The following is a 23,159-nucleotide window of genomic DNA, read 5'->3' as shown; positions in this document are numbered from 1 at the left end:
ACCAGTGTTTTAAACAAAAGTGGGATGAATAACAGTGCTGTGCCAAGCTGTATTAAAGCTTAAGGCAAAAGGAAAACTGAGTTGGACTCACCTGTCTTTTTCAAATTTTGATATTTTTGTGCATCACGGATTTGGGGTGGGGGATAGAGGAAGTACCAGAATGAGGGAAATGGTAAACTCACTTCTGCTTCAGTGATGCTTTGAATTTGGGACTAATTCCCCAATCCACCTATACTATTTACTTTTCAGAGTCCTCGAGTAGGTGTTCCATGCCTTCTGTCTTATATAACTGTGTTCGGAGGGAGGACTGAGTGGAATATTTCCTTTGTCTCACCCAAACCAGTTCTTCTCTTTTTTCTTTTTTTTTCCATTAAAAAAATGACAATGGTAATGGAAAATGCATAATGAAGTAATACAGATTGCAGTAGATGTGACTAGGAGGAAGCTTCTAAGATTCCTGCACGTTTGTGAGGACATTCATATTGTAGGAAGTAAAATACTGTCATTGATCTTGGTGTAGGTCCCTTCTCCTATTCTGGTGGCATGTTCCCTTGACATAACTGCGCCACAGGCAAAGCTCCTGGCTTTTGCTTAATTAGCTGCCATCTGGCATCAAGCATACTTTGTTCAGTTTCTCAATATGATCTTCCAGAATCTGTCTCCTGTTCTGCGAACCACAGCTTACCTCTTTTATATGATATTTAGACTTACTCTTAAGACAAGATTTTGCAGCCCTCCCAAAGAGTTCATTCCTGTTGAAATCTCTTACCATCAGATCTTTTTCTTTTTCCTCTGTACTTTAGCCTCACATTTGTATGCTTAGAGCCCACATCCTTGACTCCAGTCCTCATGGAGTTGGAGAACAGCTGGCCAACATCCTCTGTTTCCTCTTATAAAGTTTCTGTTCAGTCTTGTCTAAGGGAACCAAACTTAGTTGGTTTTTTTTTTTTAAACATTTCCTTGTGGCTCATATTTTCTCAACATTTCTCTTATCTCTGATACTCTCTTTTCAGCCATGCTCTTCTTTGAAATAATGGTTGCTATAGGAATTCACATTCAAAGTCTATAGTGAGATGCCTTTCCTGTAATTATCGATTTGAGATTCTGTGTGAAATGATCTCATTTTTAGAGTTATATTGAGTTGAAGTGGCAATCACATGCTACTTTAGACTTCATAAATCATTGAAAGCGAAAGAATGAGGACCAAAAGGAGGGCTTGTTCAGTTTAGTAGTTTACTCATTTTCTAGTGGCATTTAACCCTGTAACATGCTATATTAAAAGGCATCTGCTACTTACTGGTGTCAGCAGTTTCAAAGAAATGTTTTCTGTTTACTGTTTTGCTTCCATTTCTGGACAAGTAAAAACAGTAGCAAAAGTCAGTATTACCCTTTTGATTAAATAGAAACATTTTTTCCCCTTCTCTACATGAGAGTTTGGGATTTTATTTAATTGGTATTTAAACTTATTTATATTTCCTTGTATAGATACAATTACCATGAACGACAAAACTGAGTGAAGAATTAGCCACTTGATAGTACAACCCTGAAGGAGAAAAATACTTGACTCCTTTACAAAATATCAGAAAAGAAAAACTTGATTTTTTTACATTAAATATAATTTATTGTCAAATTGTTTTCCATACAACACCCAGTGCTCATCCCAACAGGTGCCCTCCTCAATGCCCATCACCCACTTTCCCCTCTCTCCCACCCCCCCATCAACCCTCAGTTTGTTCTCAGTATTTAAGAGTCTCTCATGGTTTGCCTCCTTCCTTCCCTGTAACTTTTTTTCCCCCTTCCCCTCCCCCCTGGTCTTCTGTTAAGTTTCTCAGGATCCACATAAGAGTGAAAACATATGGTATCTGTCTTTCTCTGTATGACTTATTTCACTTAGCATAACACTCTCCAGTTCCATCCATGTTGCTACAAAAGGCCATATTTCATTCTTTGTCATTGCCACGTAGTATTCCATTGTGTTTATAAACCACAATTTCTTCCTCCATTCATCAGTTGATGGACATTTAGGCTCTGCCCATAATTTGGCTATTGTTGAAAGTGCTGCTGTAAACATTGGGGTACAAGTGCCCCCATGCATCAGCACTCCTGTATCCCTTGGGTAAATTCCTAGCAGTGCTATTGCTGGGTCATAGGGTAGATCTATTTTTAATTTTTTGAGGAACCTCCACACTGTTTTCCAGAGCAGCTGCACCAGTTTGCATTCCCACCAACAGTGCAAGAGGGTTCCTGTTTCTCTGCATCCTCTCCAGCATCTATAGTCTCCTGATTTGTTCATTTTAGCCACTCTAACCGGCATGAGGTGGTATCTCAGTGTGGTTTGGATTTGTATTTCCCTGATGAGGAGTGACATTGAGCATCTTTTCATGTGCCTGTTGGCCATCTGGATGTTTTCTTTAGAAAAGTGTCTATTCATGTCTTCTGCCCATTTCTTCACTGGATTATTTGTTTTTCGGGTGTGGAGTTTGGTGAGTTCTTTACAGATTTTGGATACTATTCCTTTGTCTGATATGTCGTTTGCAAATATCTTTTCCCATTCCGTTGGTTGTCTTTTAGTTTTGTTGATTGTTTCCTTTGCAGTGCAGAAGCTTTTTGTCTTTATGAGGTCCCAATAGTTCATTTTTGCTTTTAATTCTCTTGCCTTTGGAGATGTGTCAAGTAAGAAATTGCTACGGCTGAGGTCAGAGAGGTTTTTTCCTGCTTTCTCCTCTAGGGTTTTGATGGTTTCCTGTCTCACATTCAGGTCTTTCATCCATTTTAAGTTTCTTTTTATGAATGGTGTAAGAAAGTGGTCTAGTTTCAACCTTCTGCATGTTGCTGTCCAGTTCTCCCAGCACCATTTGTTAAAGAGAGTGTCTTTTTTCCATTGGATATTCTTTCCTGCTTTGCCAAAGATTAGTTGGCCATACATTTGTGGGTCCAATTCTGGAGTCTCTATTCTATTCCATTGGTCTATGTGTCTGTTTTTGTGCCAATACCATGCTGTCTTGATGATTACAGCTTTATAGTAGAGGCTAAAGTCTGGGATTGTGATGCCTCCCATTTTGGTTTTCTTCAATATTACTTTTTGCAAATGACGTGATACTCTACATGGAAAACCCGACAGACTCCACCAAAAGTCTGCTAGAACTGATACATGAATTCAGCAAAGTCGCAGGATACAAAATTAATGTACAGAAATCGGTTGCATTTTTATACACCAATAATGAAGCAACAGAAAGAGAAATAAAGAAACTGATCCCATTCACACTTGCACCAAGAATCATAAAATACCTAGGAATAAACCTAACCAAAGATGTAAAAGATCCGTATGCTGAAAGCTATAGAAAGCTTATGAAGGAAATTGAAGAAGATACAAAGAAATGGAAAAGCATTCCATGCTTATGGATTGGAAGAATAAATACTGTTAAAATGTCAATACTACCCAAAGCACTTTACACATTCAGTGCAATCCCAGTCAAAATTGCACCAGCATTCTTCTCGAAGCTAGAACAAGCAATCCTAAAATTTGTATGGAACCACAAAGACCCCGAATAGCCAGAGAACTTGATTTTATAGATGTTTAAAGGTGTTGAGAATGACACACTATTCTTTATACAATGTGGAAACATATAATGCACTAATGACTAGTGCTCTGTTGTCTAACCCCAACACTGTATTACTTCCCACTGATAGCAGACCAGTGAAAGACTTCATGTCTTGTAGGACATTCTGTGACAGTTTTTCCTCTCCCAACCTGAATTTGATGAACGATCTTTGGTAACAAGTTTTCCAGCTGTTCTGTTGGAACTCTGGCCAAACTCCCACAATTATATATAGTGTGAGGAAGAAAGGGGTCTATAATTAACACATATCCCAGGATAGTGTTGTTTTTTTCTTTTTTGGAGTGATAGATAATGCTATGTCATGAATGAGGAGGGGTTGCGAGACCCCCAAAGGACTAAGTAAAAGAGTATGATTAGTAAAACATCTTTACCCATACTATATTAAGATAAATAGTGCTTTACATATCCTGTATAGTTCATTTTTGAACATTGAGTTTTTCCTTTATTTGGGGGGAGGGGGGAGAGGGTTTACATACTTGATGATTTCCAAGATCTAATTATGTATATTTCTTATCTTGTAGTTAGGGATTTAACAGCTTTATCCACTTGTTCTTTGTTTATTTATATAGGAAGAGGATGTATGGTTATTATCTTTATGCCCATCTCTATCTTTTTTAAAGTTTTAATTCCAGTGTAGTTAGCACACAGTGTTATATTAGTTTCAGGTGTACAATATGGTGCCTTAATTCTTTATGTTACTCAGTGCTCATCAGGAGAAGTATACTCTTAATCCCCATCATCTCTTTCACCTATCCTCCACCCACCTCCCCTCTGGTAACCATCTGTTCTCTATAGTTAAGAGACTCTTAACTCTGGTTTGTCTCTTTTTATCTTTGCTGGTTTGTTTTGCTCCTTAAATTTCACTTATGAGTGGGGTCATAGTATTTGTCTTTCTCCAACTGACTTATTTCACTTAGCATTATACCCTGAAGATCCTTCTATGTTGTTGCAAATGGCAAGACTTCATTCTTTTTTATGGCTGAGTAATATTTCATTGTATATATATACCACATCTTCTTTATCCATTCGTCCTTTGATGGGCACTTGGGTTGCTTCCGTAATTAGGCTATTGTAAATAATGCTGCAATAAGCATAGGAGTGCGTATATCTTTTTGAATTAGTGTTGTCATTTTCTTTGGGTAAATCCTAGGTAGTGGAATTACTGGATGATACGGCAATTATATTTTTAATTTTTTGAGGAACCTCAAGTTCCTCAAAACTGTACCAGTTTGCATTTCCACCAACAGTGAGTAAGGGTATATTTTTTTCCACATCATCACCAACATTTGTTGTCTCTTGTGTGTTTGATTTTAGTCATTCGGACAGGTATGAGGTGATATCTCATTGTGGTTTTGATTTGCATTTCCCTGATGATGAGTGATATCGAGCATCTTTTCATGTGTCTTTTGGCCATCTACATGTCTTCTTTGGAACAATGTCTGTTCAAGTCCTTTGCCCATTCTTTAATCAGATTGTCTTTTGGGTGTTGAGTTATGTAAGTTTTTTATGTATTTTGGATACTAACTCTTTATCGGATATGTCATAGGCAAATATCTTCTCCCATTCAGTAGGTTGTTGTTTAGTTTTATTGATAGTTTGCTGTGCAGCAGCTTTTTGTTTTGATGTAGACCCAATAGTTTGTTTTTGCTTTTGTTTCCCTTGCCTTAAGAAACATATCTAGAAAAATGTTGCCATGACCAGTGTCACAGAAATTTCTCTCTGTGCTCTCTTCTAAGATTTTTATGGTTTCAGGTCTCACATTTAGGTCCTTAATCCACTTTGAGTTTATTTCTGTATATGGTGTGAGAAGGGGGTCCAGTTTCATTTCTTTTTCATGTAGCTATCCAGTTTTCCCAGCACTATTTGTTGAAGAAACTGTTTTTTTCTCCCCCCATTGCATATTCTCGACTCCTTTGTTGAAGATTAATTGACCGTATAATTATGGATTTTTCTGGGCTCTATATTCTGGTCTCTTGATTTATGTGTCTATTTTTGTGCCAGTACTATACTGTTTTGATTAGTGCAGCTTGGTGTAGTGTATCTTGATATCTGGGATTGTGATACCTCCGGTTTTGTTCCTCTTTTTCAAGATTGCTTTGGCTATCTGGGGTCTTTGCTGGTTCCATACAAATTTTAAGAATTCTTTGTTCTAGTTCTGTGAAGAATGCTGTTGGTGTTTTGATAGGGATTGCATTAAATCCATAGATTGCTTTAGGTAGTGTGGACATTTTAACGATGTTTTTTCTTCCACTCCATGAGCATGGAACATCTTACCATTTGTTTGTGTCATCTTTAATTTCTTTCATCACTGTTTTTTATTTCAGAATAAAGGTCTTTCCCCTCTTTGGTTAAGCTTATTTCTAGGTAATTTGTTATTTTGGGTGCAATTTAAATGAGATTGTTTTCTTAATTTCTCTTTCTGCCACTTTATTATTAATGTACAGGAATGTGATGGATTTCTGTATATTGATTTTGTTTCCTGTGACCTTACCAAATTCATTTGTTAGTTCTAATAGTTTTTTGGTGGTCTTTAGAGATTTCTATATATAATGTCATGTGATCTGCAAATAGAAAAGTTTTACTTTTTCTTTACCAATGTGGATGCCTTTTATTTCTTTTTCTTGTCTGATTGCTGTAGCTAGGACTTCTAGTACTATGTTCAATAAAAATGGTGAGAGTGGACATTTTTATCTTGTTCCTGATCTTAGGAGAATGATTTTCTCTTTTTTTTTCACCACTGAATTTTTCACCACTGAATTTTCACCATTTTCTCTTTTTTCTCTCAGTTTTTCACCACTGAATATGATGTTAGCTGTGGGTTTTTCATGTACGGCCTTGGCCATCTCTAACTCTTCATAAATGAAGAAGGATAAAGAGTCCTGGGTCTGTGTAGATTAGAGTGAGAGACATGGCATTAGGTAGTGCTTCGGAAGCTTTTTCTCAACCTGGTGCCCATAATGATAATGTGTGGTATAAACAGATAAGGCTCCTCTTTGCTGGAACTGATTTGCCTAAGGCTCTTGTGCCCTAGGCCCATTTCAGTCCCGAGGAGCTCCCTGTTTCAGCACACCTGGAACTATCCTGTGCCCACCAGTGGGAAGCTCTGCCAGAATTGTGGGACTGTGCCTCCAGTAAGTGCTGCTTCTATGTGGATCACTGTGGTGTGGGACCGCTGGGATATTTGCCTGGTGGGCTTCACCACAGGTGTCACTCATCTTGTGGACTTCAGCTTCCAGCCTCCCATTTCCTGCTCCCAGAATGTTGTTAATAAGAGTAATTACCAGTTTTCTTCAGTCATTATTTGTGCTTTCTTTGCCTTTATAAATTCTTCTCAAATAAGTGGATTGGAGTGAACTAACATTAGTGTTTTGAATTAGACGAAGAAAATTGTATTTAATTTTCTTACCCAAGAGACCTTCCGTTTTCTCTGAGAACTTTTTCTTGTGATGACATTCTTTAGGCATTTTTATTATCAGATACAGATGTGATTCATTTAGTGCCAAGGACAACTACCAGGTTTTCGGATTTTTGTTGCTTTAACAGTTACCTTAATTTTAGAGCATAGGCTGAAAATGAAAAGATTTTAATAAATGAATTTTTCATGGGTTTGATGAGAATTAATTCGATAATTGGGTGCTAGTTTTTAAAAGGCATAATCTGTACATCTTTATCAGATATTTATGGCAGGTATAGAGCAACATTTTCCTTGTTTGGTTTTTCTGCAGCAAACCCTACATCTATAAAAATGGTGTGGCCTTTTTTTTCTTTTCACCATTGAGATGCTATCTGGGTTATCAGAAAATTATTTGGGGCAGGGAAGGGGGGAATGTTGAGAAGATTTCCAGCAGAGAGTGACAGTTGGTACATGTCTGGCCTTCATGGTAGGGCTTCCTTGGAGTTGGAGGAGGAAAAAAAGGATAGGTGTGGACTTAGAAGAGCAGAGAAAATGTCTGTCTTTAATTTTTTCCATTTGAGGGATGTCTCCATGGAGATCAGGTGGGTGTTGAAGAGTTGTATTTATTGGAGACTGAGGCTTATTCTCCAGGTTTGCTTTCTGAACTTCAGAGGGATGAGGCCAAGCCCCATGGTCCATGCATACTGCAGAATAATCCAAGTTTGGGAAAAGCAGAGCTTTGGCAGGACAGGACAAACAGCCTAGAAAAGTATAAAGAATTCCCATCTTACTCTTCTACCTCTGTGGTTCAGTATTTTAATTTAGAAAGCAGTTTTTCTTTCTGTGAAATAAACCTTGGGTGAGTGAAATTTGAAGAAAGTTCTTTCTCCAGTATTTTTCCATTTTCATCTGCTTTTTGTTTATTTTGGACTCATCTTGATCTGTGATCTTAGCCTTGGGAATCAGCGCCCAAGCAGCCACTCAAATGCACTGGGTATTCCCGAGGATGTCCATGACTACAAGGCTGCCACTGCACAGGTCTGCAAAACAATTGGACCGTCTCCTTCATAGACAGGTGTAAGCCTCCTTATTTGAAAATTCTGAAAAATGCTTGTTCTCCCAAAGGATCGCTAGTTAACTTATCCACTCGTGTACTATGTGACAAAAACCAAACATGAAAAAACCAGATGGAGTTTGGTTTACAGTGTGGGTCAGCAGCTGGGAAGGATCAGGAAGTGTGTTTCATCATAATCATGTTTAAGATATAAAATTATGAAGGATGTTAGGCTTCTTTTAGCATGTAAAGTAGAATAAGGGTGTGTTTAGATATGTGTATTACAGATGCCTCAGATATTACACAGGCATTGATTTCTTTTATAGTAACATTTATGACCTGGGTAGTAGTGGGCCTTTTCCTTTATGATTTTAGTTATACCATCTGCTTTTTAATATAAACTTGCGAAGATTTCTACTTCTGGCTGAGGTGGGTTTGGGAATGATTTCAAATCTCCCACAGCCCTTCCTCCCCATCTTCTAAAATAGGACTTTGCATAATTAAGTAGTATCAGGAAATGAGCACTGGAGTTGAGAAAACCTCCCCACTGATCCCAGCTCCTCTCTCTACAAGTTATGTGGCCTTAGGAAAGTCACACACCCTCCTACAAGCCTCCGTTTCTTGTTCTTGTGAAACGAGACTGACGTTACTAATTTTGTAGTATTGTTGCAAGGATTCAATTACTTTAAATAATATAAAGTTCCAGATACTTAGTAGTTCCCTTCCCACCATGTCCTTAAATATAAATTCATTTCTCTCATTGGTTTCCTTCTCCTGTCTTTATTTGCTTCCATGATTTTGCTTAAAGTAAACCAGAAAAACCACAGAAATAAATTATTTGGAATTTTTTGTGGCCTTTTTATTTTTGCTGAGGGGTAATTCCGAAATTCCTGTTTTGGAATATTGATACTGCTATTTGTACACAGTGCTCTTTTTCTCCCCAGCCCACCGCCCTCTTTTTCCTTTGGTCCCTGCGGAGAAGAAAGATCTCTGTATTAAGCACATTAGTCTCGTACCTCCTTCCTGTCATCTTGTTTATGATCTCCAGCCCTAGTACCGTCTCTTTCTGGCTGCTGCTAGAGTTAAGTACCTTTGGGGCAGATTGTGGTTACTCTGCACTACCAAATTATAATGCTAAAATGAAGGTAGGCTTTGGTCTACAAGACTGAACCTAATTTTATGCTAAAATGGAGTTCAGCTTAGGTAGCTAGAGGAGGCCATTAGTGGACCTGCATTGTTTTGGTAGGATGAAGTAGATTCATGTGAGAATAAAATGCTTTATTAATTTAATTAAGCAAATCAGTATATTAAAAGATGCAGACTATTTTCAGAATCTAGTTCTTTGCACTATAGTAGTCTTCCGCCATTTGAATCTCATGATACGGTGTGAAGGCTTTTCCTTGGATCCTTGTAGCTCTCGTGCCATATTCTTCTCTGGTCCTGCCATTCAGACATGTTATGTACCCTATGTTTGCTGCATTGCTCAGGAAATCTGTCAGTCTAACTGTGTCAACCCCCAGCCACAGAGGCACCTCCTCCAGGCCAGAGGACGAAGGAAGTCTTGGGTGGATGGTTGCTTGATTGAATGCACTCTCTTTAAGTAACTATAGCTCATCTGTCTTCTGATAGTTCTTTGGGTTTCTAGCAGGCACGTGTCCCATTGTTGTTAAGTAAAGCCCGGTATGTATGTTTGACAAGTTAGCAGCGTGGCAGCTCGGCTTGCTCCCCAGCCCTGCCGCTGTCTCAGGGATTGTTTGGTTTGGCAGATGGCCAGCTCTCTGCTCTAAGATGCATTTCCTTGACAGGACAAAGTGTGGAGCCGCATTAGCTGCAAAGTTTACAAAGGTTAGCTAAACACACACAATAAATATTAATAAACAGAAAAGGCCCACCCACCTTTGACTTTGAATTCTGTTTCTTCATTCCATGTTTTGGAATCCCTGTAGTATTTGATTAATAACCAGTCTTAGGGTAATTGAGCCTTAAGTATCCTTTGCCTAAGTTAGACTGCTCGCAGAGCCCTCATTGGCTGCTTTGGTGACTCATCGCCACAATGGATGGAGCTCTGGAATGACTGTTTAGTTCAGCGGGTCTTATTTGCATTCTCCCTGCTTCCATGTGAAAAGGAGGGTAAATGTGCTTCTCCCTGAGCATTTATGCTGACCAGCCATGTGTGCGTCTAAGAGCTGTAGAGGGTAGAGGACGTGAACAGGAATAGAGGTGCAGTGCCCTGACTTTGGACTCCCTAGAAAGCAATCAGATATTGGTCTGTTGGCCTGGGCAGTTGCCTCTCTCTAACATTTACACCCTCAGCGTAGAGGGAGAGAGTAACGGTAACCTGCTGCCCCTGGAAACTGCCTATTTGGCTGGGTGTCTTGGAATTTACCAGGCCTACACTGTGGATCTTCTCCAATTCTGCACCCTGCTCACTTGAAAACATATTTGAGAACCAGTAATCTTAGACTGCTTAGCCAGACTTCTAGAGAACCAAGGAAGAGAAATACCTTTAATACTATGTCCTTAAGACTGTCCTGGGGCCATCTGTAGGTGGCTGGGATTTCGGAGGGCCCTTGAAAGTCCCTCTTACTATCTTCTCTTGCTTTCTGGTTCATGCACATCCCTTTATTTAGGACCACACTGGGAGGAAACGAACCCTACTTTGTTTGTAGGATATTTGAGTATAATAATGATCTAGAGAAATAAAATTGTTCTCCATAGGTAGTAATGATTTTAACTTGAAAATCGTCTCTAACTCCACTTAGCAAAGCAGTTCATTTAGGCTTGGGTGAACTGTAACTTTTAATTCATTCCTTCAACAAATATTTATTGAGTACCACACACTAAACTGGGCATTTGGGAAGCACTCCCACCCGAAACACACCAAGATCTCTGCCTGTGTGCAAACTGTGTTCACACTGGGGAGGCAGATAATAAGCAAAATTAACGACAAATTATATATTATGTTAAAAGGTGGAACATGTTTTAGAAACATGAAAAAGCAGAGTAAGGACAGTTGTGGGGTACAGTTTTAAAAGGGGCAGTCTTCACATGATGACATATAAGCAGTGACATGAGGGTATTGACTTGGATGAACTTATTCTTGGTAGGGTTTATGAAGTTCTGTTTGTGACTTTTCTCATGTTTCCGTGCACCTGGCCATGACCTGGAAATTTGCAGTGGTCAAGGCCTGGTTCTCAAATTAATCTCAGTGGCAGAGCACCTGTAAGTCAGGCTGTGCTTTGTAGACCATGAACTGTTGATATACTTAATTCCATCTTACCAACCAAGCACAGTTTTGTTAGATAAAATGTGTCTTTTACAGTCATACATTATCAAGTGGGTTTCACAGACATGTGTACAAAATGACAACCCTCCCCTAGAAGCCATTCTATATATAAGATACTTACTGTTTTTGATTTTTTTTTTTTCATTAATACTCACTATTGTATGTTTTATCATCTTTTAGCACTTGCTGGTAGACACTGGGTAGCAGGCACCATAGATTTAAGAAAAGTTGTGGAAAGAAAACCTAAAATTGTAAAAACCTGCCCTTTTAACTTCATTTTACTGCCTACCAACCAGGAAAAAACAGCCACTCTGATTTTATTTTCTCGGCAGAACATCTCAGCTGTCTTCAGTGGTGCAGAGCTTAAGAACCGCTCTTAAAGAGTATTATCAGACATGAATTCGAAGTCCTGCAGACTCTTACATTTCCTCTTAAGTTCCTCAGGAATCTCAGAGAAGGATTTGTAGCCGAATAACTGTATGCATACTTTTTGCCAGGCAGGTGGGGAGCCAGGATTTCTATCAAAAGGGATTGAGGAGATTCACAGATACTCTGTCTTAACAAAGGAGCAGGATGGTTAGGGAGAGGAAACCAGAGAGACTCAGCCCGAGAGAGATTTGGGAGACAAGGATGCCATGGTTTTCATTTTACTATTAGAACCTAAAATAGCAGTATCTAATTGTACCCTTTTTTCTTAGTCCTTGCGCGTTGCTTGGCTCATGATGGTTCTAAATAAATCTTGAATTGATGTTTCCACTCATTACTTGTTCTATCAGAATGAGATCCACAGAACCTAGTACATGGTGTTTCTGCCTACCAATTTTAGCTTCATCTTCCCCCACCCCCCTTCATCATTTCCCCCCTGCTAAACCTCCCACCTCGGCCCTCTTACTACGGACAGAAATTAAAAACAGGTTGTAGTTCTCACTGAGAACTCATTCTTTTTGACCCCAGGGCACCACTTATTTTCCTTACCAGTAATGAATTCAAAGGATCGTAACTTCCAGTGGACCTTCTCTTAAATAGCTTTTCATTCAGGTTAATGTCAAGTCTTTGTATGCCGTGTCTCTGTTTTACTTCTGCTATTGTCCTGCTGGTTTATCTCATAGATAGGGAGATATTATTCAATGCCTGCAAATATGTGTTGTTCCTGAAAAAGCTTTATGAGATTTGGATCTTTGTGAACTAAAAACAATAACCACCTGGCTTCAATCTGCTGTCCAGAGGGACATATTGTGTGTATAAAAACATGAAACACTGAGATCTAAATCTGCTTCAGTGGTAAGCAGAACTGAGTTATGTGGGTTCAGCATTCCGAGATGCCAGCTTCACATGGCACTGGAGCTGGGGAAGCCTAACCTTGTGGTTGCAAGGTTATCAAGAAATGAGAGGAGGGGTGTCGGAAGGAACAACTTGTTCATCTTTAAAGGGTATCACACAGATAACAAGTGATGGAATAGAACTGAACCTCAGGGACACAGCCTTATAGTTTAGAGGAAAATGTCCTAAAAATTACGGGTAACCATCAGTTTAGTAAACTGACTGTAGCCATCAAAGCACCAGCGGGACTTTTCCCATTTTTACTTGGCTTCTTTAGTTGATTACCATGCCTTTCCTTTTCAGAGTGTTGTCCGCTGCCTGTGGCATCCAAAGCTGAACCAGATCATGGTAGGAACTGGAAATGGATTGGCTAAAGTGTATTATGACCCCAACAAGAGTCAGAGGTATTTCATAAGTCTTGCCTGTTTTAGATGGATGACAACAACTGGGGGGAGGGTTTCTTTTCCTACCCTGCTTTTACTTATTGCCCCCTTTGATGGGGATCCGCCCTTTTAGAAAATGCAGCTGGCACAGAGTAAAGCCTCAAACTCCTGGTATTGTACTTTAAAGAGGATTTGGATATTGCCCTTGATCCATACAGAATTCAAAGTGAAAGTTTCCTGGGGATTTGCAGTCCTTTAGCTGAAATGTTGAGTGCAAAGGGGGGAAAAGTCCTGCCCACTTTGCATACCACCCTGGACATGGCATTAGCTGTGATACATGTAGGGGATTAACAAAGCAGGGAACTCACCCCTCACAGGAAATGGAAACAGCTAGTCTGTTTTGTTCCCTTTCTGTTTGGGCTTTTATCAGGTAGCAGTTTGGATGTGTGGGGTTGTTCTCTGCCAGCAGAAGGGGACAGCACAAATTCTTTCCTCTTCAATCCCATGCCCACCCCAAGTGTTAGACTTAAATATACCAATGTGTTTCAAAAGTCCGAAAACTTCACTGGAGGCTCAACCAGTTCCTCAATTATGTTCATTTTCTTTGGGCACAAAGGTGGACATTTGTCACCAACCCCCAAAAAAGGATGGTTTTGTTTGTCTCTGTTAAGGTACGATGCTTGGTTAGCTCTTTCTTTAGAGGGAGCCTTGGTCACCTAGTATTAAAGTTCACATGCTAAATTCTTTGGGGGGTCCCCCATAAACCTATTTTGGGTCCCACATCCTTTTTGAGGAAAGGAAACTCATCCTCTGTTAATGAATATTCATTGCTATAATTCGTTTGGGTAGAAATAGAAGCAGACAGTCGGTCTTCCCTTGGAACTTTGTGCACTAGCATTGGAACTCTTGCCCTGTAAAATAAAGTTTTTATTGTGTTTAAGAACAAACAGGATTTTGTTTGTTTTTTTAATAAAGGAATTGAAAATGCTAATGTAATTAGAATGAGAGAGAGAGAGAGTCTGTTTCATTTGAGAAAATGATGAGCCCCATTTGATAGCACCCATTTGGAAGCTTCTGTGTGTGGAATCTTTAAGAAATTTTTTTATTTGTATTTGCTTCCTGAGAGGGATAGCTCATTATTGCTAAAGGAGAAGTGAAATGTCCTAATCAAACTTTTGGTTAACCCCACGCATTCTTGGGCAGTAGCCCCGTGATAACACTGCCAAGCCAACTCAGTTCCAGACGCTCGTACTCTTACATTAGAGATGTGGACGAATGCCACTTGGGGTGGAGACCACCCAGGTTGCTTTCATATGAGACATAAACTAATATTTGAACCGTGTGACCTTCAGGGTGAAAAGACTGGTTAATTTTACTTGTATCTCTTTCACTTACATCTTTGGGTTATTTCTATAGATTTTTTAAACTAGTGTTCTGTTGCCTGATTGCCTCTCCAACCCTTTCTCTCAGTGGTAACCACTGACTGACAGACTTGCTTTCCCATAAATTTAATCCCTTATCACCAAGGCCCCATCTTTTGCCATCCCTTAGAAAGTCAAGGACATGGCGAGATGGTGTGCACAGAGTGTGTTCCTGAAAGTATCTAATGTTTTTGACATGACTTTCTGTTTGTAAGACCAAGTAAAGAAAATAATGTGCTCTTACCCACCCCAGGGGAGCAAAATTATGTGTGGTTAAAACCCAGCGGAAGGCGAAACAAGCCGAGACTCTAACCCAGGACTACATCATCACCCGTAAGTTGTTAGTATGGTCTCTCCATCGTCTTCTCTCTCTCTTCTACTGTAATGTGGTGTTGATCTCATGGCTTTAGAGACAGAAAAAGTTTTCACAGTCCAGGCATATATTACGAAGTATCATGTGGACAGAACTGCGAGTCATGTAACAGCTAACTGCTTTAGCTTCTGTGACTCATCACAGAGACAGGGTAATTTCATGTAACTTTCAACCCAAAAGGGAAAAGCCTATTTGAGCCTAATGCATTACTCCATAGCAGCCTTTTAAAGAATAACAATCTGTTCTAAGAATAAACAAGAAAGAGTGCTGGCCTTGGAATCAGGAGACCTGGATTTGTCCAGTTCTACTACTGACTTGCAGTATGATGTTGAACAACTGAACGTTATCAGGAGAGTGAGGAGACTAGGCAAAGGGTCTCCGTCAGCTCCCTCTGAGACTCCGTGACCATGTGATAGATCCAGAGACATTTAGATACAAAATGAACTACCGTGGGCACCAGAAATCTTACCAGAATAAGTAGCTTCTGTCCGGTTTGTCACACAACCTTGTTAATCTGACAGATTTGTCTTTCCCAGAGCCACAGCCTCAGATCTGTCACCACTAGTGTCTAGGAAGGACGTCTTGGATGCAGTAGCAATTGTGATGAGCTGATGCTCTGTGGACTTTACCGGGGTCTCCATCTAAAGCCCAGGGGGCGCTGTACTGCTGGGTTTTCTCTCTGGTGGTGGGTCTCCTGTAAGACCAAGTCCCTTGGAGCTTACGATCAGTAAGGAGATCCCATGACACTTTTTGCAAGAGTAGAAGTGTTAAAGTCGGTGTCACAACCAGTCTAGCTCATGTAATTACACGCGGCCTACTTAAATTCCTCCAGTCGTTTGAAGTGAAAAGCTATTTTTCCCCCTCCTAAAAATACTGTTGTGTCGTGTTGCCCAACAGAGTGACTAGTGACTGTGTTTCTCAGCTCCCCTGACTCAAGGCAGGCATGTTTTACTGGTGAGGGAGATGGTCCTGACCCCAGCTGGTGGTAGGGGTAGGGGGATACTAGAAGAATTTTTTAGGTATTTTAGACATTTCTGTCATTCATATTATAAATTCCCTTTGAACCTCTATTAACCCATTACCTTCTCTTCCCCACTCCCGTGGAAAAATTTTTTTCTATTTTAAAAGAGGTTTTACTCAGCATGTAAGGATCCAAAGAAATAATTCTGGTATATTTTTTGGTCAAGAAAAAGATCATTACTTAACTTTCCCCCCAATAACCCTCTTGCTGTCCCGCAGAATATCACTGTTACCCTTTTACATTTATATACTGTTTTATATTATGAAATTTAATTCTGACATTGAGTGAGCAACCAATAGCAATGGGACAAATACTACTTTGATTCTTATTCTTTTGTTTTGTCCACCATATAGAAGTAGGGAAAAGTCCCCATCAAGTCACCATGCCAGGAGATTCAGGCACCTCCATGCATTCAAGGCAACCTTTATCCCACTTAGTGGGCTAAGTGCTCCTCCCTTCCGGTTACTCAGTGTTGTCAACTCCTTCTGAGAGGTGGTCACATTTCAGAAACGTGTGAAGTGATTCCAGTGTTTATGAGGCATCTAAGGAAACTTCAGGGCTGACAGGCAAGCTGTTGGCATTATTCACATTTGGGTCCTACACGAAAAAATAAGCAGTCCCATTAAGTGTTTCTTTTCAAAACCACAGAAATTAAGTTTAACTGCTACCCGTGGCTTGGGAGATGGGGAGCCTCACTGGTGTCTCCGTGACAGTATTTGACAGTATTTCCTGAGTGGCGTTAGTTGCCAGCAGAGGTGAACAATGAGTCTGGTCTCAAACAAAATTGGCTAATTGGTTACAGTAAGACTGTCTTTTATTATTAGATGAAGGCTGTCATTATGACTTCCATGTCATCTTTTAGTTAGTCATGCTTCAGCTATGTTTTGGGATGGAAGGGTTATTATTATAATAAAATTTTTCAATTGTGACTTCTCGTAGCTCATGCCTTGCCTATGTTCCGTGAGCCCCGCCAACGGAGTACAAGGAAACAGCTGGAGAAGGACAGACTGGATCCCCTGAAGTCTCATAAACCTGAACCTCCTGTAGCGGGCCCAGGTGACTGTGGTCTAACCTGTGATCTGCAGAGGGGGGTGAGGGGCTGGGTGGGGTCACTGGTATAGAATTGGAAAGATGCTTTCTGCCTGGATGCTGCTTTGTCTTCAGAGAGATTTTACCACATGGTGGTTTTTAGACATTTTCTTTTTAGCAACTTTTTGTTTAAAGATCTGATGCAGAATCCTGATGCATAAGACTGATAAAAATGGAGAGGAAGCCTAGAGCCCTCTCTGCTTGCTATCTAACTTGAGCTCTTTTAGGTGACCTTGGTAGTACTTTGGGCCTCCTAGAACCTGGTGATAAAACCACTGCTCTCAATATTGGCTTCATATACAACATTTGGGTACTTTAACTAGAATCCAGACTGGATTAGGTTTCACACAAGGCAAAAAGTTACAATCATTGAGTTCTTTGTTGATATAATGGAGCTGCCCATTCCCCTACAAGATGAATAAAGGTCCTTAGAGTTTTTACAAAAATAGGTACCAGAAGAAAGCAAGACAGCGTTGGCTATCGTGAACACATACCTCTATTGGAATCCCATTTTACTAGCTATCGCTTGTGTGGTTTCCCTTGTCTTAGGCTCCTAAGCCTATATATAACTTTTAACTTGTTCATTCATCTTGAACCTCAGCTGTGGGCCTACATCTGTTTGGCCTGCACCTTCAGCTTTGGAAACATTTCACATCTCTATCTTAACTTTTTTTTGTTTTCATTTTCCCTGCCACCATTCTAATCAAAGTTCCCAAATAGTATTCTTACATGGATTATTGAAAAGCCCTTCAGGGGCGCCTGGGTGGTGCAGTCGGTTAAGCGTCCGACTTCAGCCAGGTCACGATCTCGCGGTCCGTGAGTTCGAGCCCCGCGTCAGGCTCTGGGCTGATGGCTCGGAGCCTGGAGCCTGTTTCCGAGTCTGTGTCTCCCTCTCTCTGCCCCTCCCCCGTTCATGCTCTGTCTCTCTCTGTCCCAAAAATAAATAAACGTTGAAAAAAAAAAAAAAATTTTATAAAAAAAAAAAAAGAAAAAAGAAAAGCCCTTCTAACTAGGCATCTTATCTCAAGTCAGTCTCTCTCTCTGCTCCCCACCCTGCCTCCATCCATCTTATACACAGCTTTTATTTACAATTTCTCTGGCTTTATTTTTTTCCTTTTTTAAAAATTTTTTTTAAGTTTATTTATTTTGAGAGAGACAGAGACAGCGTGAGCTGTCAGCGCATGGCCTGATGCAGGGCTTGAACTCATGAAACCATGAGATCATGACCTGAACCAAAGCCAGGTGCTTAACCAACTGAGCCACCCCAGCGCCCCAACTCCTCTGGCTTTCATGTTGCTACTGCCCCCAAATTTCATAAGCTTCCCACTTCCATTTGCATTTTCAGAGAATCAAGGTTCTCCTTAGTGTACTCAAACTCACTTCTGAGCATTCCACCTCACTTCTCTCCTACTCTGATCTTCTGATACAACTGACTGTTGGTTCATTTCTGCCTGCAAATGCCCATTGATTGAATTGTCCTCTTTCTGTACTTTTGTACTTAAGCCATTCTGCTCACTCAAAGTGACCTCTGCCTTCTGAGCTTTCGCAAATTGGATCTATCTCTTCCCAAAGACCTCCCCAACCACCTCAGCCTGAAGAGCTCTCTCCTTCCTCTAAGTACCGTAATAGTTACTGGCCACACAAATCCTTTCCCAATGAATTCTTTCCTGCCTTATTTAGTCTCTTATTTTGATTTATAGAATTAATTTTTTAGCACAGTTTGGCTCTTCATGCGTTTTTGTTTTGTTTTTTAATTTTTCCTAAAATGTCATACATTTTTGAGTACCAGGCACCAGGCTAGCTGTTAAGGATCTAGCAGATCTTAACAAATCCCTGCCCTTACAGAGCTTTCTGTCTACTGGAGCAGTTCTAGCACCATAAAATAATGTGAATCAATGTATTCAACTTACTTGTTTTCTCTCCTACAAGGTACCTGGAAGATGGCAAGCCCTAAGATGTGTTTGTTTAAGGCTAAAATAGTGTCTAACAAATATTGGTTATTTTTATTAATTGAATTTCAAATGTTCATGCCTGAGGAATGTTTTTAAGGCATATTCATGGCAAAGTATTTGTAATTCCTGCTGCATTAGTATCACTATGTAAGTTAAACAGCTAAAACACATCAAAAAAACATCTCTTTCTATTTAAAAATGTTATGGGAAAGTTAAGGTTTGGTGATTTCCTACTTTGGTTGTGAAAGCTGAAAGGATGATACTGAAGTATTCTTGAGATCTGTGCACCTCAAACCAAGGTCTGAAGAAGCCCCAGAGTGCTCCAAACCTTGATTCCATAGGGGATGCCAAAAATCGGGTAAATGTGAAGTTCTGGCCTCACTCTGTTACTCATGTAACCAGCCACCTTGGAAGCCAGGACTGAAGGATTCTCAGCCTTTTCAGATAAGTACAGTGTATACAAGGTATACATATATACTGTCATGCTCATTCCATTGTCTGATTGGTTTTTTTCCTTTGAAACAGGTCGTGGTGGCCGGGTTGGAACCCATGGGGGCACTCTGTCATCATACATTGTGAAGAACATTGCTTTGGACAAAACTGATGACAGCAATCCCCGGGAAGCCATTTTGCGGCATGCTAAAGCAGCCGAAGACAACCCATATTGGGTTTCTCCAGCATATTCTAAGTAAGAAAACAACCCTTTAAAATAAGAAAAAATTATTATGTTTAATGAATAGGAAAGAATGTAACAATGGCTGCTTTGAGGTTCTAACTCTCCATTTCTTGTTCTATTCTTGAGCATGAAAAATAAGCCAGGTACTCATAGTCCTGAACCTAGGCATTTGTTTGTATCTTAGGACTCTTAAAATGGTAAAAAAAAAAATTTAATCTTTATTTATTTTTGAGAGAGAGAGAGGCAGAGTGCAAGTGGGGGAGGAACAGAAAGAGAGGAAGACACAGTATCTGAATCAGGCTCCAGGCTCCAAGCTGTCAGCACAGAGCCTGACATGGGGCTTGAACCCAAGAACTGTGAGATCATGACCTGAGCCAAAGTCAGACACTTAGCCAACTGAGCCACCCAGACGCCCCTAAAATGGTGAATTTTTAAAGTAGGTCAGTTTCATCAGAGTTTTAACCCAGTGGAAACCCATTGTATGAAGCCCATTCCATCTATGACTGAAAAAAAGAAAATCACTATATGCATTATCTTAGTTGAAGAGAGTTAAAAGCAAATGAAGGGGAGCAGTCTGTAGGTCTGTCATTAAGGACTTCTTTTATTTGCAGAACTATGTACGTAACACGTACATAGACAGAGTAGAGCCTGCCTGCTCAGATTCCCTGAAATAGCTCAACATGGATGAACTTGTAGTGTTTCTTCAAGCCACTAAAACAGATAAATTTACACAAAAGAAAGGTAGTATTGTAGAATTTTGGATTCTTAATTTTTCATTTTAAACAATTTTAGACTTACAGAAAAATTGCAAAGAGCTCATGTACACTCTTCACCCAACTTACCCTAATGTTAACACCTTACATAACCACAGTACAACTATTTAGCAATGCTAGAAAAATTAATATTGGTACAATATTATTGATGAAGCAACAGACCTTACTTGATTTTCCCCAGTTTATCCACTGATATTCTTTCTCTCTCTAGGGATCCTGTCAGGGGTCCCATATCACCATATTACATTTAGTTGTTTCTCCCTAGTCTCATCCAGTCTTTTTTTTTTCCCTAAAGTTTATTTATTTGTTTTGAGAGAGTTGGGTAGAGGGGCAGAGAGGGAGGGACAGAGAGAATCCCGGGGAGGTTCCACACTGTCAGCCCAGAGCCTGACGCGGGGCTCCATCTCATAAACCGCAAGATCATACTCCGAGCCGATTTCAAAAGTCAGATGCTTAACCAGCTGAGCCACCCAGGTGCCCCTAGTCTCATCCAGTCTTTACGGTTTCTCAGTCTTTCTTGTCTTTCATGACCTTGACACTTTTGGTGAACACTGGTCTATTATTTTGTACATTTTGTCTCTCAGTTTAGATTTGTCTGATATTTCACACAATTGGAATGAAACTGTGTATTTTAGGCAAACATAATACAGGGCTGATGTTGTATCCCTTTGGGTTCATCATATCAAGAATGTCATGTCAGTATGTCTTATTGGTGGTGAGGTTGACCTTGGTCATCTGGTTAAGGTGATGTCTGCCAAGTTTCTCCACTGTAAGTTACTGTCATTATTTTGAGTTAATAAATTATTTGGGGGTGATATTTTACAGCTCTGAAAATCCTGCCCCTCTTTAAACTTTGGCTCTCTAATTTTATTATCCGTGGGTAGATTTGCCTGCAGTAGTTATTACTGTGGTGTTTGCCTAATGGTGATTTTCTATTTCCCTGTTTCTTCCACATTTATTAATTGGAATTCTACTAAAAGGAAGAATTGTCCCTTCTCCCACATTTACTTATTTTTCAAGTATTTTTTATATAAGTGTGGACTTCAAAATACTTTATGGGTTAAAATTCAGTACTATCATTATTTAGGTTTTTGCTTAAATTGTTCCAACTTTGGCTAAAAGAATCTCCTTCAGAATAACTCCTGTCCTCTTTTGACAGATCCCTGTATTTTTTTGAGCACTTCCTTACTTTCTGATACCACAAGATGTGCCACAGTTCATCTTTGTTTTTCTTGCCCATAGCCTGCCTCACTCAGTCTCTTCCCCACCCACCTCTGCAGGTAATTAATCTCTTTAGTTTCTGCCCTATCTTTCCTGTAGGTCTCTTGCACAAACGAACAGATTTGTGAGTATTTTCTTACACCCTCTCCTTTCTCACATGAAGGGTAGCATAATATAAATACCCTTTTGGGCTCTGCTATTTTTCACTTAGGATTATGCCCTGGAGATCACTCTACATCGGTTCCCAGAGCTCCTTCTCATTTTTCCACAGCTGCATAGTGCTCCAGTGTAGGGAGGCACATAGTTTATTCAGCTATCTCCTATGAGTGGGTATTTAGGGTGTTCCAGTATTTTGCAATTTCTACATTAAATAAACTTGGCCGTATGTATTTTTGTATTGCTGGAGGTATAGTCAGGTTTTTTTCTTGGTGTCTTTATATAATATTAAAGTTTTCTCTTAAATTATGAGAAAGCTGGACACTGATCACTTTTCAAAACATTACTGTGCTGGAAAAAAATAACTTATAAACCAAATCAGTGTACGTGTTATAGCAATATAAGTTCCCTATCTGCTAATCTTTATGAGCTACTTTGCATAAAAGAAAAAACACATTGTTTTAGCTTGGATTTCTTAAACTGATAAGAACAGATACTACACTTGATCTTTGCCAAAAGAAGCAATAGCTTGGGTTTCTTAGAAGCAGACCTGAGAAAAAGATTCATATAAAGGTGATTTATTAGGAAGCGTCCATAGAGAAAACCAGGAGGAGAGTGGAGAACTGTAATGAAACCAAGTAAGGGAGTATCAAGCACAGTTTCAAGGGGGTCACTTTGGCTCGCTCTGCAGGGTAACCCTGGAGACCCTGGTCAGAGGCATGGTAACTGGAGTATTTATACCCCAGTATCTATTGGTTATTGCTAATGGCTGCAGGTGGGGTTGGGGGGAGACATACCCATGTACTTCCAGCTTTCCAGGGCTTTAGCAACCTGCTGATAGCCCTCTGACAAAGACAGATAGGTGCTGCTGTTGTGAGTGAAAGCACCCCACACAAAAATGCTAAAGAGATTTGAGGGCCTTTGGGGGTGTGGGGGGGGGGGGGAGAGCACTGCATCCTCTGCTGTACATGTTGTAGCAGAACAGACTTTACTGTGGCATGTCAGTGGTGGTGGTTCACAGTGTGTACTAATAACCAGACAGTACAGATGGAACATCTCTGAACCATTAGTTGGATAATATTACAGCAGCTAAGAGGGTCATATCAAGGCTGGCCAACTAAATAGTGCATACTTAGCTGCCTTTTGTATAGAATTTGTACGTGTATAAGCTAATGTATGTCAACGCATCATTGGCAGTCAGATAAGCTTGTAGATTGTGCCTCTGTTGACACTCGGTTTTTAATGGGGTCATTATTTTCTATTACTATTAGGGTTTTTTTTATACTTAAAGAAACTTGTTTAGAAACATACAAAAAAATTAACTGAGGAGAGAGGAATAAACAGAGCCATGTTTTAAAATTTGCTAAACATAGTGAGCATCATTTGGAGAAAAATTTGGCACTATCTATACAAATTTAAA

The 23,159-nt window shown here is 39.9% G+C and overlaps 1 protein-coding gene across 1 annotated transcript in view; it reads left to right on the top strand.

The window, feature by feature from the left end:
* The window catches only part of WDR70 (WD repeat domain 70), a 301,738-nt gene that overhangs the window by 262,947 nt on the left and 15,632 nt on the right, over positions 1–23,159 (top strand). Inside the window, exons 14-17 of the mRNA XM_045439868.1 lie at positions 12,978–13,078; positions 14,732–14,811; positions 16,812–16,928; positions 19,439–19,601. Of these exons, the coding sequence (XP_045295824.1) occupies positions 12,978–13,078; positions 14,732–14,811; positions 16,812–16,928; positions 19,439–19,601 (461 nt within the window). The remainder of the gene's footprint in view (positions 1–12,977; positions 13,079–14,731; positions 14,812–16,811; positions 16,929–19,438; positions 19,602–23,159) is intronic.

Source organism: Leopardus geoffroyi, chromosome A1, assembly GCF_018350155.1.
Source record: "Leopardus geoffroyi isolate Oge1 chromosome A1, O.geoffroyi_Oge1_pat1.0, whole genome shotgun sequence".
Classification (NCBI taxonomy): Eukaryota; Metazoa; Chordata; class Mammalia; order Carnivora; family Felidae; genus Leopardus; species Leopardus geoffroyi.
Note: the sequence above shows the minus strand (reverse complement) of the source record. Positions and strands in the feature narration are given on the sequence as shown.